We start from the raw sequence: 12,685 nt of genomic DNA, 5'->3' as shown, positions 1-12,685 counted from the left end.
CTTGTGGAACGAACACCCATGGTTCCTAGACCATAGGTTGCTATCAGCCACATCTCATTTGATTCCTGGTCAGTGAGGACATCACATTCAGAGGAGTACAGGCACCTGCCATCCACGAGCATACAATCTATTTCAGGAGATAAGAAAAATGTACATAAAAACCTAACTAAAAGTGCTGAGACACAAGTGCTCGGTGCCAATAAATGTAAAGGAAGCTCTAACGAGTAAGAAATGCAGTGACTGTCTCTCTTTAAGAATAAACAGGAGTTAGACACGGAGACACGAGGCAAACCAGAAGCCACACTTCATGTGCCAACACTGTGCAAACAACCTCTGCTCTTACGTGAACTCTGTTCACACAGAAATAATACCACCCGTGTTCACCGATTCCTGATGCCTTCCCCATGTGAGGAAGGGGGACAGGAAAAGTCCTGGATGAGGGAGCTGTGATCTTTAATAACATGATTTAGAAAGCATCACTGAGAAAAGTCCTAAAGGAGCTGAAGGAGAGTGTGCAGATCTCTGGGAGAGCAGGTTCTGGGCAAAAGTAACAGCCAGTGAACAGTAAGAGCAAGGAGAAAGTGTGCACAAAAATGAAGGGGTTATCACTGATGGACGCGTGTGCCTCCCATCTTCCAGAGAAAAGATTAGTGAGTGGTGGATCACACACACAAGACAAATCCCGTCTCTGCCCTCACCAGGAAATCTCACAGGGCACCGAGACCTGGAATCAGATTTCTGATTTTTAGAGAGGTACGTATGTTAGGGATGCTGGTTGGAGTGGGCTGAATAGCGTCTCCCTCACAATTCACATCCACCCAGAACCTCAGAGTATGACCTTTTTGGGATATTTGCAGATATAGTCAGTTAAAGATCTCAAGATGAAACCAATCTACATTTAAGGTGGATCCTAAATCCAATGAATGGTGTCCCTACAAGATGAAGAGAGGACACAGTGACACAAACAGGAGGTGATATGAAGACCGAGGCAGAGACTGGACCAAGAATTGCAGGCGGCCACCAGAAGTGAGGAGAGGGGCATGGGACAGTTTCTCCCTCAAAACCTCCAGAAGGTACCAACCCTGCCCACACTTTGATTTCAGGCTTCTGACCTCAAGAAAGGTGAGAGAGTCAATTTCTGTTGTTCTAAGCTACCTGGTTTGTAGCCATTCGTTAAAACAGCCCCAGGAAACTGTTAACACTGATTGTCTTAATCTGGTCGTATGTGCCACTACGCCTTTGTTATTAATACATAAGTGTGTGGTGGGCATTTGTGTTTATGCTCCCAGAATCTACACGCCATTCTGTGCTAAAAAACATTTCAGATTTGCTTTGTGGAAAGTGACGGTGACTACATCTTCAGCTTTAGGGAAGTGAAGCAAAGGCAAAGGCTGAGGGGCATATTTTATCCCAGTGACTTCAGGGACTGAGACAAAAATGGTATTTTTAGCTATGAAGATATGCTTTTTAATTCCTACTGGATTTGAACCAAAAATGCTGGGGATGCTGCCACCACCCTGCCACTGTGTGGAGCCTGGAACTGCAGCCAGCACACACGGGAAGAGCTGAGACGTGAAGAGAAACCGAGTCCCCATGAGGTCACTGGGCCCCAAATCTTGCTACACCTTAAGGTGACCCTTCACCTGTCCCCCTGCCAAACTCCTCATGAATCAAAAATTCTTTCTTAGCTCAGGCCATTTTGAATTGTCTCCTAAAACATTCAGTCAAAAGAATCCTGAGAAAACAGATTCCAGCCTGGCCTACCGTCTTCATTATTTTGATGACTAAGAAACATTACGTGTACACTTCACTTACCCAAAAACGGCAACAGGCTTCATCTCCAATAGAGCTGCTTACCTTGTACCTCAGTGTCCCCCGCAGCAGAGTGTGCGCAGATGGGATGCCGTAAATCTCAGCATACTTCGTACTGTCTCTGTTAGGATAGCCTTCCAAATTTAATCCGGGGAAATAATCCATGGGGGTCACTGCATCAAGAAAGGAGATGCCCCCTGCGACATTCACAACCTGAAGAACATTGAAAGGGCACGGATGGGGTTACAATATTGTGCTCCCTGTGGACTCATCTGCATTATTTTCTTTAAAAATAAAATCAAATTTTTAAAAGAAAGCAGTAGAGGGTTTGAAAAAAAAAATTTTTTTAATGAAACTACCATAATTGACATCTCATACCTAAGCTATTGAACTAATATAGTTCAAAAGGCCGTTATTCTCCCAAGCTTTAAAATCCAACTTAAGGGGCTCCTGGGTGGCTCAGTCAGTTGAGCGTGGGACTTCGCCTCAGGTCGTGATCTCATCGTTCGTGAGTTTCAGCCCCAAGTCGGGTCCTGGGCTGACAGCTCAGAGCCTGGAGCCTGCTTGGGATTCTGTGTCTCCCTCTCTCTCTGCCCCTCCCCCATTCATGTGCGCTCTCACTCTCTCAAAAATAAATAAACATTTAAAAAAATAAAATGAAATCCGACTTAAATCTGGATAAGATGGCACTGAAGAGCGCCCCATTAGGGTTTCAGTGAGCTGAAAGCAATGGAAATTTTAAAGGGCTGTGCTCCAGCTCGGTGTTACACCTAAGTGATCAATCACTGGGTTCTACTTCTGAAACCAATATACACTTTCTGTTAACTAACTTGACTATCAATAAATAAATTTTAAAAAATAAAAATAAACCAACCACAAAACACAAAAACTAAAAATAAATAAATGGCTATGCTCCAATAACAACAGCGATATTCTCACTTCATTCTTCACTTACATCCCCCTTTGAACGCAGAGCATCGGGCACCAGTCTTGTGCATTTCTGTCACTGCTAGCACTAACGGGGGACCTACCATGTACGTGCTGGGATCACACTCCTTGTGGAGGGAAGGAGAGTGATGAAGAAGTTGCAATTTCTGTCTCCATTCCCTCGGTTCATGAACAAACATTTACTGAATGGCCACCAAGTGCCAGCAGCAGTGCTAGAATGACCATAAGGAGCTCACAGCCTAGACAAGTCAACCTATGGGTGTGCACTGGGGATGGGGAACAGGAGAGAAGTCCCCTTACAAGAGAGACGACGTGTGAACAGACAGCGAAACCCATAGAAGTGCCACCCCCTGGTCTTACTGCTGCTTAGAATTAAGTCGATTCCCAAGCTCTTCTGATTTCACTCTAAAATCCTCTTACCCACTCCCTCCCCCATCACACACCCAAAATGCACTGATGCAGGTTTTTCCCTTTGACTTTGATGAAAGGACTAAAGTTTTCTTTCGGCTTGCGAGGTTTATAATCATCCCTGAGATGATGGAAGACAACCCGGAGTGATCAAATCAGGGCTGGGGTGGGCGGGGGTCGTTGCTGGCGGAACTGGGTTCATCCCCTTGCACCACTGGAAATGGCTTCCCACCACGGGTCTGCGGCTGCACAAAACCACCCCAAAGAGTCTTCTGCTAAGATCCCTGGAGTTTATTTGTAGATGGGTTCTGCATGTGCCTTGCTCTGAGTGAGAAAATGGAAATTGTGTGTGGGTAGCTGAAGGCCCAGAAGAAACGGGCGACGCTGACTGGCGTCAGGCCTGGAGGCATCCCTGCAGTTAAAAGGCTTGGGTTTGCAAGCACCAAGCACCAAGCACCACTAAAACTCCAAGAGTGACAGGCTGAGGGAGGTGAGGAAAGCTTCTCATTTACTTTCCTTAGGAAACTCCTCTGGACAGTAAACATTTCCAGAGGGACCAATTCTGTACCATTGCCTTCAAACAGATTTTTTTTTCTATCAGAATTGTAAATTTAAAAGAAATCTAATAAGAAAGCAAACGTTAACCTTTAAAGGGTCTCCACACACATCTCACTTCTATGACTTACAGCAATTCTAACGTTTTGTTTGCTTGTTTGAAGGTGAGGAAATTGTTTTAAAGAAAAAGACAATAAAAACTACTATACTCCAGCACTTTACACAGAAGTCAGTCAGCTGCTTCATAAGTTTATCAGGAGATCCTCGGAAGAAAATAGGGAAATATCAGCTGAATAATAATGATTCATTTAGAGAGATTGAAAACTGCCAAAACTACCTGATCCAAAAAATTACTGGGTAATCACGTGTCCTGTGATATTCATACAGAGTCGTATGTCTAGTGGCATATCATGTGGTTCATTAATATGCCCTATCCTGTTTAATATTTTATTAATGGCTTGGATAAAGAATGACATATTTATCTATTTGGCACAGAATATGCATTTTGCCTGACTCGACAACGCACACACCCAGCACCTACTGCCAACAGAAACAGTGGCTCCTTACCCATGGCTGCCACAGACTGCCCTAAATCCAGCCCTTCCCACACACGCAGCCACACCCACACGTCTCCCAACCACTGACCGACAATAAGCTTGATTGCTAAACTGACTAGACACCTAAACACAGGAACTACACACACAGTTCATTTATTCAGGACCTGCTTTGTGCTAAGTGCCTTATATACATTACCTTCAATTCATGCAATAATCCATTGTTCAGAGGTGGAAACTGGGACTGAGAGTCACCCAGAGGCAGATTGGAGCCCAGGTCTATCTGACTCCAACGTCTATGTTCTTTCTACTACACCACACTGTCTCCTTAATTGAGCTTATCTGTTGATCAGTATTTTGAGAAGGCTACTGATTGACACGGTGTAACCTTCCACATTATGGCACCAGTGATACACCCGCAAACTGCATTCAAAATGGCTGCAGGCAATGAAGAGCTGTGGCTCTTCCTACAAAGGAGGGCTGGGTGCTGCAATCCAGGTAGGGGCAAGCAAGCAACGGGAAGAAAGCTACAAAACCTACCTCAGAGCTGAGTTTTCAGAGCAAGCATGATCTGGAGAATATTTGTTTCACTGTGAGTAGTTTAGAAGAGGAGGCTGAAGGAGATGATGCCATTATCACCCTCAGCTCCCACCAATGTCCCACCACCCATAGAGAAAACAGAACTAAGAGAAGACACAGCCACTGTCTTCCAGATATGTAGAAGGGAATCATATTTGTTAAAAATAGGATTAGAAAGGGGCTCCTGAGTGGCTCAGTCAGTTAAGCGTCCAACTTCAGCTCAGGTCATGATCTCATGGTTTGTGGGTTCCAGCCCCATGTCAGGCTCTGTGCTGACAGCTCAGAGCCTAGAGCCTGCTTCGGATTCTGTGTCTCCCTCTCTCTCTTCACCTCCCCCACTCACTCTCTCTCTCTCTCTCTCTCTCTCTCTAAAAAATAAATAAACCTTAAAAAAAAAAAAAGAAATAGGATTAGAAGTTAGAAGTTAAGAATGGTGTCAGTGGCTGGAAATTCTGCAAGGATGTGGAACAATGAGGTATGTCCTATTTCATAGGCCACTGCCTGAGTTGCTGGAAAAGTTTAAGGCTTCAACTTTTAAGCAGAAGCCAGAGAGGTCACCTGACCCTCCATTATGATTCCCTGAATTATATAAGGCCTGCTCCGTGGGGGCGGTGAGAGTGGTGGAGGGGATGGAGGGACAAGAATATAAGAGAGGCTTTAAGAAGTTTAACAATCTGGGTTGGGAGACAGACAGATACACTTGAATTACTGAGTGAATAATACAGCATCCGGAAAATTCTTACACAGACAAAGTGTGGGAGTCTGGACAAAAGAAGAGTGAATGGGGGTTGGAGTGGTCAGGAAAAGCTGTCTCCACAAGAGGAAACTTGAGCGGGACCTTGAAAAAAGTATCATTTTTAGCAAAGAAAAGAAAGCCCTCATGTTTTCTCTTGGCTTCCTCCACAGTGTCAGGGAGATGCAAAAGCATTCCTTTTTTACAAAAGAAGTTGAGGATGAAAAGGAAAAACTTCAAATTCAATATGTACAACTTCTGCTGCCTGGAAATAACCTCTTGCTTTTCCTGAGCACCTGCCACGATCAATTTCTTTATGCAGCTAACTTTTATGCCTTGCCTGAGAACGTGCGTTAGGCAGATTGCCGTCTCTTTGGCCTCAGTGAGCCCTACTGCAAGTACCCTACACGGCTGCTATGATTCTGCTTAGCTTCAGACAAGCAGCCCAAAGATCGGAGAGATTCGGGGATGGTTCTAGAGCCACCAGCTGGCAAAGAGCAGAGCGAGAGCACAGAGCCAGGCCCACTACCATCAAAGCCCCGGCTCTTTCTCTCACACAGGCTCTGCTCACCCATCCATGGTCATCATCTTTTCAGTTATATGGCCTCCTGAAAACAAGCATTTTCCCAATGGAAGCAAGAATTTTCCCTGCATCCACATGTTAGTGTAAACCAAACATAGCCTGGTCTCTTTTCCAGGACAGCAGGTGGTGGAAGGAGCCGCTAAATGCGACAGGAGGCAGGCGGGGGCATATAAGGATGAACAGCAGACTGTTTCAGGCCCGGACCTTCATGATTCTCAGGACTGGAGAGCTAGATGAGACATCAGTAGCCACATTACCGTTAGGAGGCTGATGCCTGATGGACCTTGACAACTGCCTGGACTTTGGTGGCGCTGTGAGGGAAGTCGGCACTTGGACCAGAACACAGGGGTCCTGTTTCATATCCCGAAACACGCGCATGTATCTTTCTAGCATCAAAGTGTCCTGCTTGTTTGGGACTGTTTTCAGTGCAGCTATGATCCTCTGGTCACCAAACCAGCTCTTCTCAAATTCGGCTGCACGTTAGAATCACTTGGGGAGTCTTTGAAGATCCCCAAACCCAGGCAAATCAGCATCTCTAGGGATGCGCCCAGGCATCAATATTTTTCAAACCGCTCTGTTGATTCCAATGCACACCTAAGGCTGCGATGTATACTCTGTACATCATAGGCACAGAGGACAACAACTGATAATAACGTTCACTTTGTGTCTTGAGAAATTCTTTCAATTTACTCCTTTGTACACAAAATATGTTTAAATCAGATACACTGGGGATTCAGAAAACCGCTGCTTGAAGAATCTCTGTAAGACACACAGCTGGTGACATAATTCACCACCCCCTGCAGGGCTGGAGCCAGGGACAAGGAGGTGCCTAGATCACAACAGTTAAGGAGAAACCCTCAGTCTAGTCACATGTGCTCTTTGCAAGACTCGTTCCTTATAGCTAGGGCATGAACTATGAAGGCAGACAAGTGCAATACGGGCACTGGCTGTGCCCCTTGAGGTCTCTTAGACTGTGGCTGAGTTAGCTATGCTTCTTATGCCACCCACTAGGATGGTCGTAAGAATCAAGTGAGGTTGGCGCTCAGCACAGTTAGGCTGGCGGCGTCCCTGCCCGGCTGGCACCTGCTCATCCTTCAAGGCGGAGCACATCTTGTCTTCTCTGCTAACTTTCTTCTCCCCTGTCCTCACCAAGGTCAAATCAACTGCCCTCTCATCTGCACTCCCTAGAACTTCTCCCACCGGGTCTTAGCCACTTATCCTACTGTCTGTCTTACCTGCCATGAGGCAATCTGGTAAAAGATCTGGGTTTGACACTGAACTTGGAGAGCTCTTCCATTCTGGCACACAACAGCTGGGAAAGAAAGTTAGTTTCTTTCCCTGACCCACCAAACCCTCCATTCTAGCTGTGAGTCCTCTGAGGTCAAGAACTTCACTCAGTGGGACAACCTTTGGTGCCTTGCACACAGTAGTGACTCAGCACATATTTAGGACTCGGTAAATGTCTTTCCTACTGAAAGAAATCACAAGGTGACCTGTTTTTATACGTGCAGAGAAGTTGAGAAGTGAGTTTTCAAATTGCAGAAACACCTTAAGAGGGTGAAGAGGAAAGAATGAGCACAGGCTTCACGGGGAACAGCAAGTAGACCACACTGAGTGGAACAGAAAATACCCACTGGGAAACACTGGTGGAGGAGGGAATGGAGGACGCGCAGCCACTGTCAAAGGGCCTGTATCAGGGAGAAAGACTTTGGACTTCGTGACACGGTCACTGTAGGTTCATATCTCTAAAGCTTTGCTGATAATCCTTCACCTTTCCGTTGAGCAGGTAGGTGGCGGGCTGCATTATGTTCATCAAAACTCCCACTGGACTCCAGCTGAATCTGTATCTCAGAGGGTTGTCCGAGTGTTCTGGGGCTGGAAGCCCGCCACAGTAGGAAATATAAGATTCAATCTGTAAAGTAAGGGAACAATAAATTGAAGAGGATTAATATTAAGTAAGGGAGATTGATGTATCTAAGTAATTAAATGAGTACGATGACAAAAACTGGGCAAATGAGGTAAACTCGCTGGATTTTTTTCTCCTTAAAGTTACAAAGGCTTTCAAAAGCACATTCTTAGAGCCAAACATTGTTTGATCAAGTCAGTTACATTTTATGTATTCATTTTTAAAATCCACTGGAGATTGTGACCAACAGTTTGCTAGTTAAAAATCCAACTATTAGTTCAATTCTGCTCGGTCAGTTCCTCCTGACTTTTGTGTTCAAATGACATATTTGATTATAATTTGATTATATATTTTATAATATACAAGTATAATTAATTAGTATTAATATATAATGAATATAAAATGTAATCTTTATATAATAAATAATTATAATTTGATTCTACATTTGACTACATACATATTAAATATATAACCTAAAGCATTTAATCGGACTCGTCACATTTTCATACCCAATAGTTCCTTCTCATGTGTAAAAGATACTTCATAAACCAAAAGTTTGACAATAATCCAAAGAATTTTTCCCACTTTTAAAAGTCAAACATTATTATAGAATCTCCAAAGTAGTCTAAAACCTTTCATTAAACCAAAATATTATGGCAGCATCTATTTCTCTAAAAATCAGTTGTTTAAGCCTTGAACATTGTTATATCACACAGATATTTCTGAAGTTACAGGATTTTACTTGAAATTTCTAGTCAAAGTATGAGTTAGAATATAATAGCTTCCTTAATCAAAATTACAAAAAGATTATTTCTGTACACAAAAATCGGGACCTTTTAATATTTTTCTAAATGGACCTTTGGGTGTAAACTGGGCTCACCGTGGCTCCCACTTCCTTGGCCTTATCTATGGTTTCCATTGCCAACATATGATCAAGACCAGGGTCCAGTCCCAGTTCGCCAATAACTGTGATGCCAGCGTCTTCCACACTACAACAGGCAGAAAGAGGAGGAAGAAAAAGTTGGATACAAATAAAAACAATGCCATGGAACTACTTTGTTGAAAATGACTAGAACTTACCTCTTTTCTAATTCTTTTAGTTCCGGTGTGATGTAGCTTGCGGTGATCATGTTAACTTTGCTTGTGATGCATGTCTTGGCCACAAGAGGATGCAATGCATAAGGCAACAAGCTTAAAAACAGAGAGAAACTATCAGAAACTTTCCCAAGACTACCTTCCAATATGTCTTGAACGGCACTGAAGCTATCACTCTGATTAACTTATTCTCTCCAAGATGACCAGTGACTCCTCAAGAACTACAGAATAAATTCATCCTATTATCCCATTTAAAACCCTCCACACTTGACCCTCACCTAACCTTTCCATTATTCTCCCTCAATCTGCTTCAAAAACCAAATACGGTAACCATATATGGTAACCAAAGAAGTTATTGTAATTCTCCACTCACAGTCCGTACTTTTCTAGCCCTGAAACTTTACTCTCACTATACCTTCTACTTGGAATATTACATTCACCCACTCACCTCCATCCAGGCCATACCCTCCATAAAGAAATGTCTGAAGAGGTATCTTCTCCAAGAAACTCTCTCAGATTCCCCCAAAGCCAGATCTCCTTCTTCTGCATTCATTCAGCTATTTGTTTTTGTTTTGGGGTTTGTTTGTTTTTTTTTTTTTTTTGGTAACATTTAATGGGATTTGTTCCATTCATCTTTATAGTTCTATGATTTTCTGTCTTGGATCCCCTACTAAAAGATAAGGTTGCTTTTCTTTTTCCTCCACATTTCCCAAATGGCCATCAGGTTAGGTTAAACTAAGTCAAAGTGACCCATATGTTACATTACAGAATAGAATCTAGGAAGGTCCAAAGGAGGAAATAAGCTTTAATGGTATTGATTGGTGTAAAGGCTATCAAAATGGCTAGAAGTCTATATGCTAGGCAAAAAATGAAACTGTGCTCAAAACTCAACTTCAGTCAGGTTTTTTAAAAAATTGGCTTTGGTGTTTTAATTTGGCACTGGGACTAGACAATCACAAAAAATAAAATAAATTTCCATAAATGTTAATATAAATGAACATAGTCATATTCTATCCAAAGAATAATAAAACATCCTGTCAACTGCATAATAATAGTCAAGTTCTACTAGCTTATTGCCTATTTGCTGAAGCAATCTACATAGTACAATGAAAATGTAAGTACAAACTTATAAACATTATCACACTACATCACTGTACTTGACAAATTCATCCTGCAAACTTCAGATTTTCTCTATTTTATATAAAACAAAACAATAAACCACCTCTGAGATACTTATGCCTCCTCAGGTTAGTACAGTATTGCTACTTAGGGGCGCCTGTGTGGCTCAGTCGGTTGGGCATCCGACTTCAGCTCAGGTCATGATCTCGCGGTCCATGAGTTCGAGCCCCACGTCGGGCTCTGTGCTGACAGCTCAGAGCCTGGAGCCTGCTTCGGATTCTGTGTCTCCCTCTCTCTGGCCCTCCCCTACTCACACTCCGTCTCACTCTCTCTCTCAAAAAATAAATAAACATTAAAACAAAATTTTAATGAAGTATTGCTACTTAGATTTATGATCATATGGAATACAATTGTGTACCTATTTTGCCAGTATCAATAGGAAAACTCCTAATGTCTTTTGGGTTTTTTAGCTTATTTATTTATTTTGAGAGAGATAAACAGAGAGAGAGAGAGAGAGAGAGAGAGAGAGAGAGAGAGAATCCCAAGCAGGCTACGCCCTGTCACCACAAATCTCACAAACCATGAGATTATGACCAGAACAGAAATCAAGTGTAGGACACTTAATCAACTGACTCACCCAGGCGCCCCTGTTTTTTGACTTTTTTAATCACAAAGAATTATTGCTAAACACAGTAGCCTCTAAAAGCCCATGAACAAAATAGTTGCAAGACTCTGTTGGAAAAATATTCATAGAAAATGTACAATGGCATCATCTTAAAAATTAAGTAGGGATTTTTTTCCCCACATTCCCCACATTAAAGCCTTTCTTGATAAAAACTTTATCAAGATCTAATAACATTTGTAAACTCTGGCATAATCTGCACTAACCGAATAATATGCTGAGAACTAGAATGCCAGGACTTTGATTAATGGTACCTGTTTTAGACAAAAGGATTTGCATTCATAACTCACTGAGTATGTAATATAGTACCTACTCAAAGGGACATAACTCTTCAGTTATTTGAGTTGACTCAAACCCAATTAATCCAAATAGTTGGAAATGCCACTTATTAAAACATACACAAAATACAAATGGAATTTTCAAAGTAACTTATGAAACTCAATTACTACTTTGCATTAAATCATTAAAAACTAGAATTGCAAAATTAAAACCACGAGGATTTGACATACTATTATGAATTTTTTGGGAAACATATTCTTTGTTCATTTTATTTTGGTGACCACTGTGTTTTCATCAAAACACTCCTTCTCCAACTTAAAAAAAATTTAAATTATTTAAAGAACGGTACAGGATGTTCAACAACATTAACACTATTCAGCATGGAAACTCAACCAACTGAGAAAAACTAAATATAAAACAGATTTTGTTAATGCTAAATCTTATTCAAGGCCATCAGTTTGCTAAATTTTAAAATTTGCAACATATTAATAGATTATTATCTTGTCATGTTTTGCTTCAGATTTAATTCCAAGTGTGTCTTATATGTTGTCTTTAAGAAAAAAAATGTTTTATTTAGGTACCTATGTGTGGTAAAACAGATTTCTTTGTTTTATTCAGGACATTAGAACATTCCATTATGAATCATAATCACATCACTGACAGTCAAGGTCCATGGTCATTGGTGAATATTTGCTGAATAAAAATTATTGCACATTAAATTTGTATAAATAGAATAATATTTTAAGTGCCTACAGTGAGACTTTAACTTAAATACATCAAGAGATAATGCACACGTTCCCACACAGAATTACCTCTCATTGTGTTTTTGCAGCCCCTTTTTTCTTTAAAGTAGAACATCACAGAACTTCCTCCAAAGATATCACTTTAATCTAATCTAACTATGAAAATGACTTAATTATGGATGAGCAGGTAATTTTCTTCCGTCCATCTTGGAAAAATCATATTCTAAGAATAAATGCTTATTCTCATCACTTTGGTATTTCAAAACTAGGTTTAATTATAGAGTGACTCTCATGTAGCTCTGTACCTAGAAGTTAGATCTGCATTTTTATCAGTAATAAAAGCTATATTTCAAGATCTGTTCCTATGATAAGACTAAAAATGGTCATAAGGCTAGAGAACCTACTTATGTTCACTTAAACTTTATAAGTTCAAAGGATAAAATGGCCACCAAAATAAATGAAACATGAAGACCTCTGACCCAGCAGCTCCACTTTTAGATAGATTTCCAATAGAAATGTATACATATGGCAATCAAAAGACAAATACTGAAATGTCCACAGCAACACAATTCATAATAGCCAAATTCCAGAAGCAATCTAAACACCCATCAACAGTCAAATGGATAATAATGGTATATTCACACAATGGAATGTTACATAGCAATGAAAATGAATAAACTATAATTATA

The 12,685-nt window shown here is 41.3% G+C and overlaps 1 protein-coding gene across 3 annotated transcripts in view; it reads right to left on the bottom strand.

Moving 5' to 3' along the window:
* The window catches only part of AASS (aminoadipate-semialdehyde synthase), a 63,376-nt gene that overhangs the window by 8,489 nt on the left and 42,202 nt on the right, over window positions 1-12,685 (bottom strand). For all 3 annotated transcript variants that reach the window (XM_015067309.3, XM_027075355.2, XM_015067310.3), the window contains 4 exons: window positions 9,159-9,269; window positions 8,959-9,067; window positions 7,944-8,084; window positions 1,858-2,025 (listed from right to left, as the gene is read on the bottom strand). In XM_015067309.3, the coding sequence (XP_014922795.3) occupies window positions 1,858-2,025; window positions 7,944-8,084; window positions 8,959-9,067; window positions 9,159-9,269 (529 nt within the window). The remainder of the gene's footprint in view (window positions 1-1,857; window positions 2,026-7,943; window positions 8,085-8,958; window positions 9,068-9,158; window positions 9,270-12,685) is intronic.

This window comes from Acinonyx jubatus, chromosome A2 (genome assembly GCF_027475565.1).
Source record: "Acinonyx jubatus isolate Ajub_Pintada_27869175 chromosome A2, VMU_Ajub_asm_v1.0, whole genome shotgun sequence".
Classification (NCBI taxonomy): Eukaryota; Metazoa; Chordata; class Mammalia; order Carnivora; family Felidae; genus Acinonyx; species Acinonyx jubatus.
The sequence above is the reverse complement of the archived record's forward strand: the minus strand, read 5'-3'. Positions and strand labels throughout refer to the sequence as shown.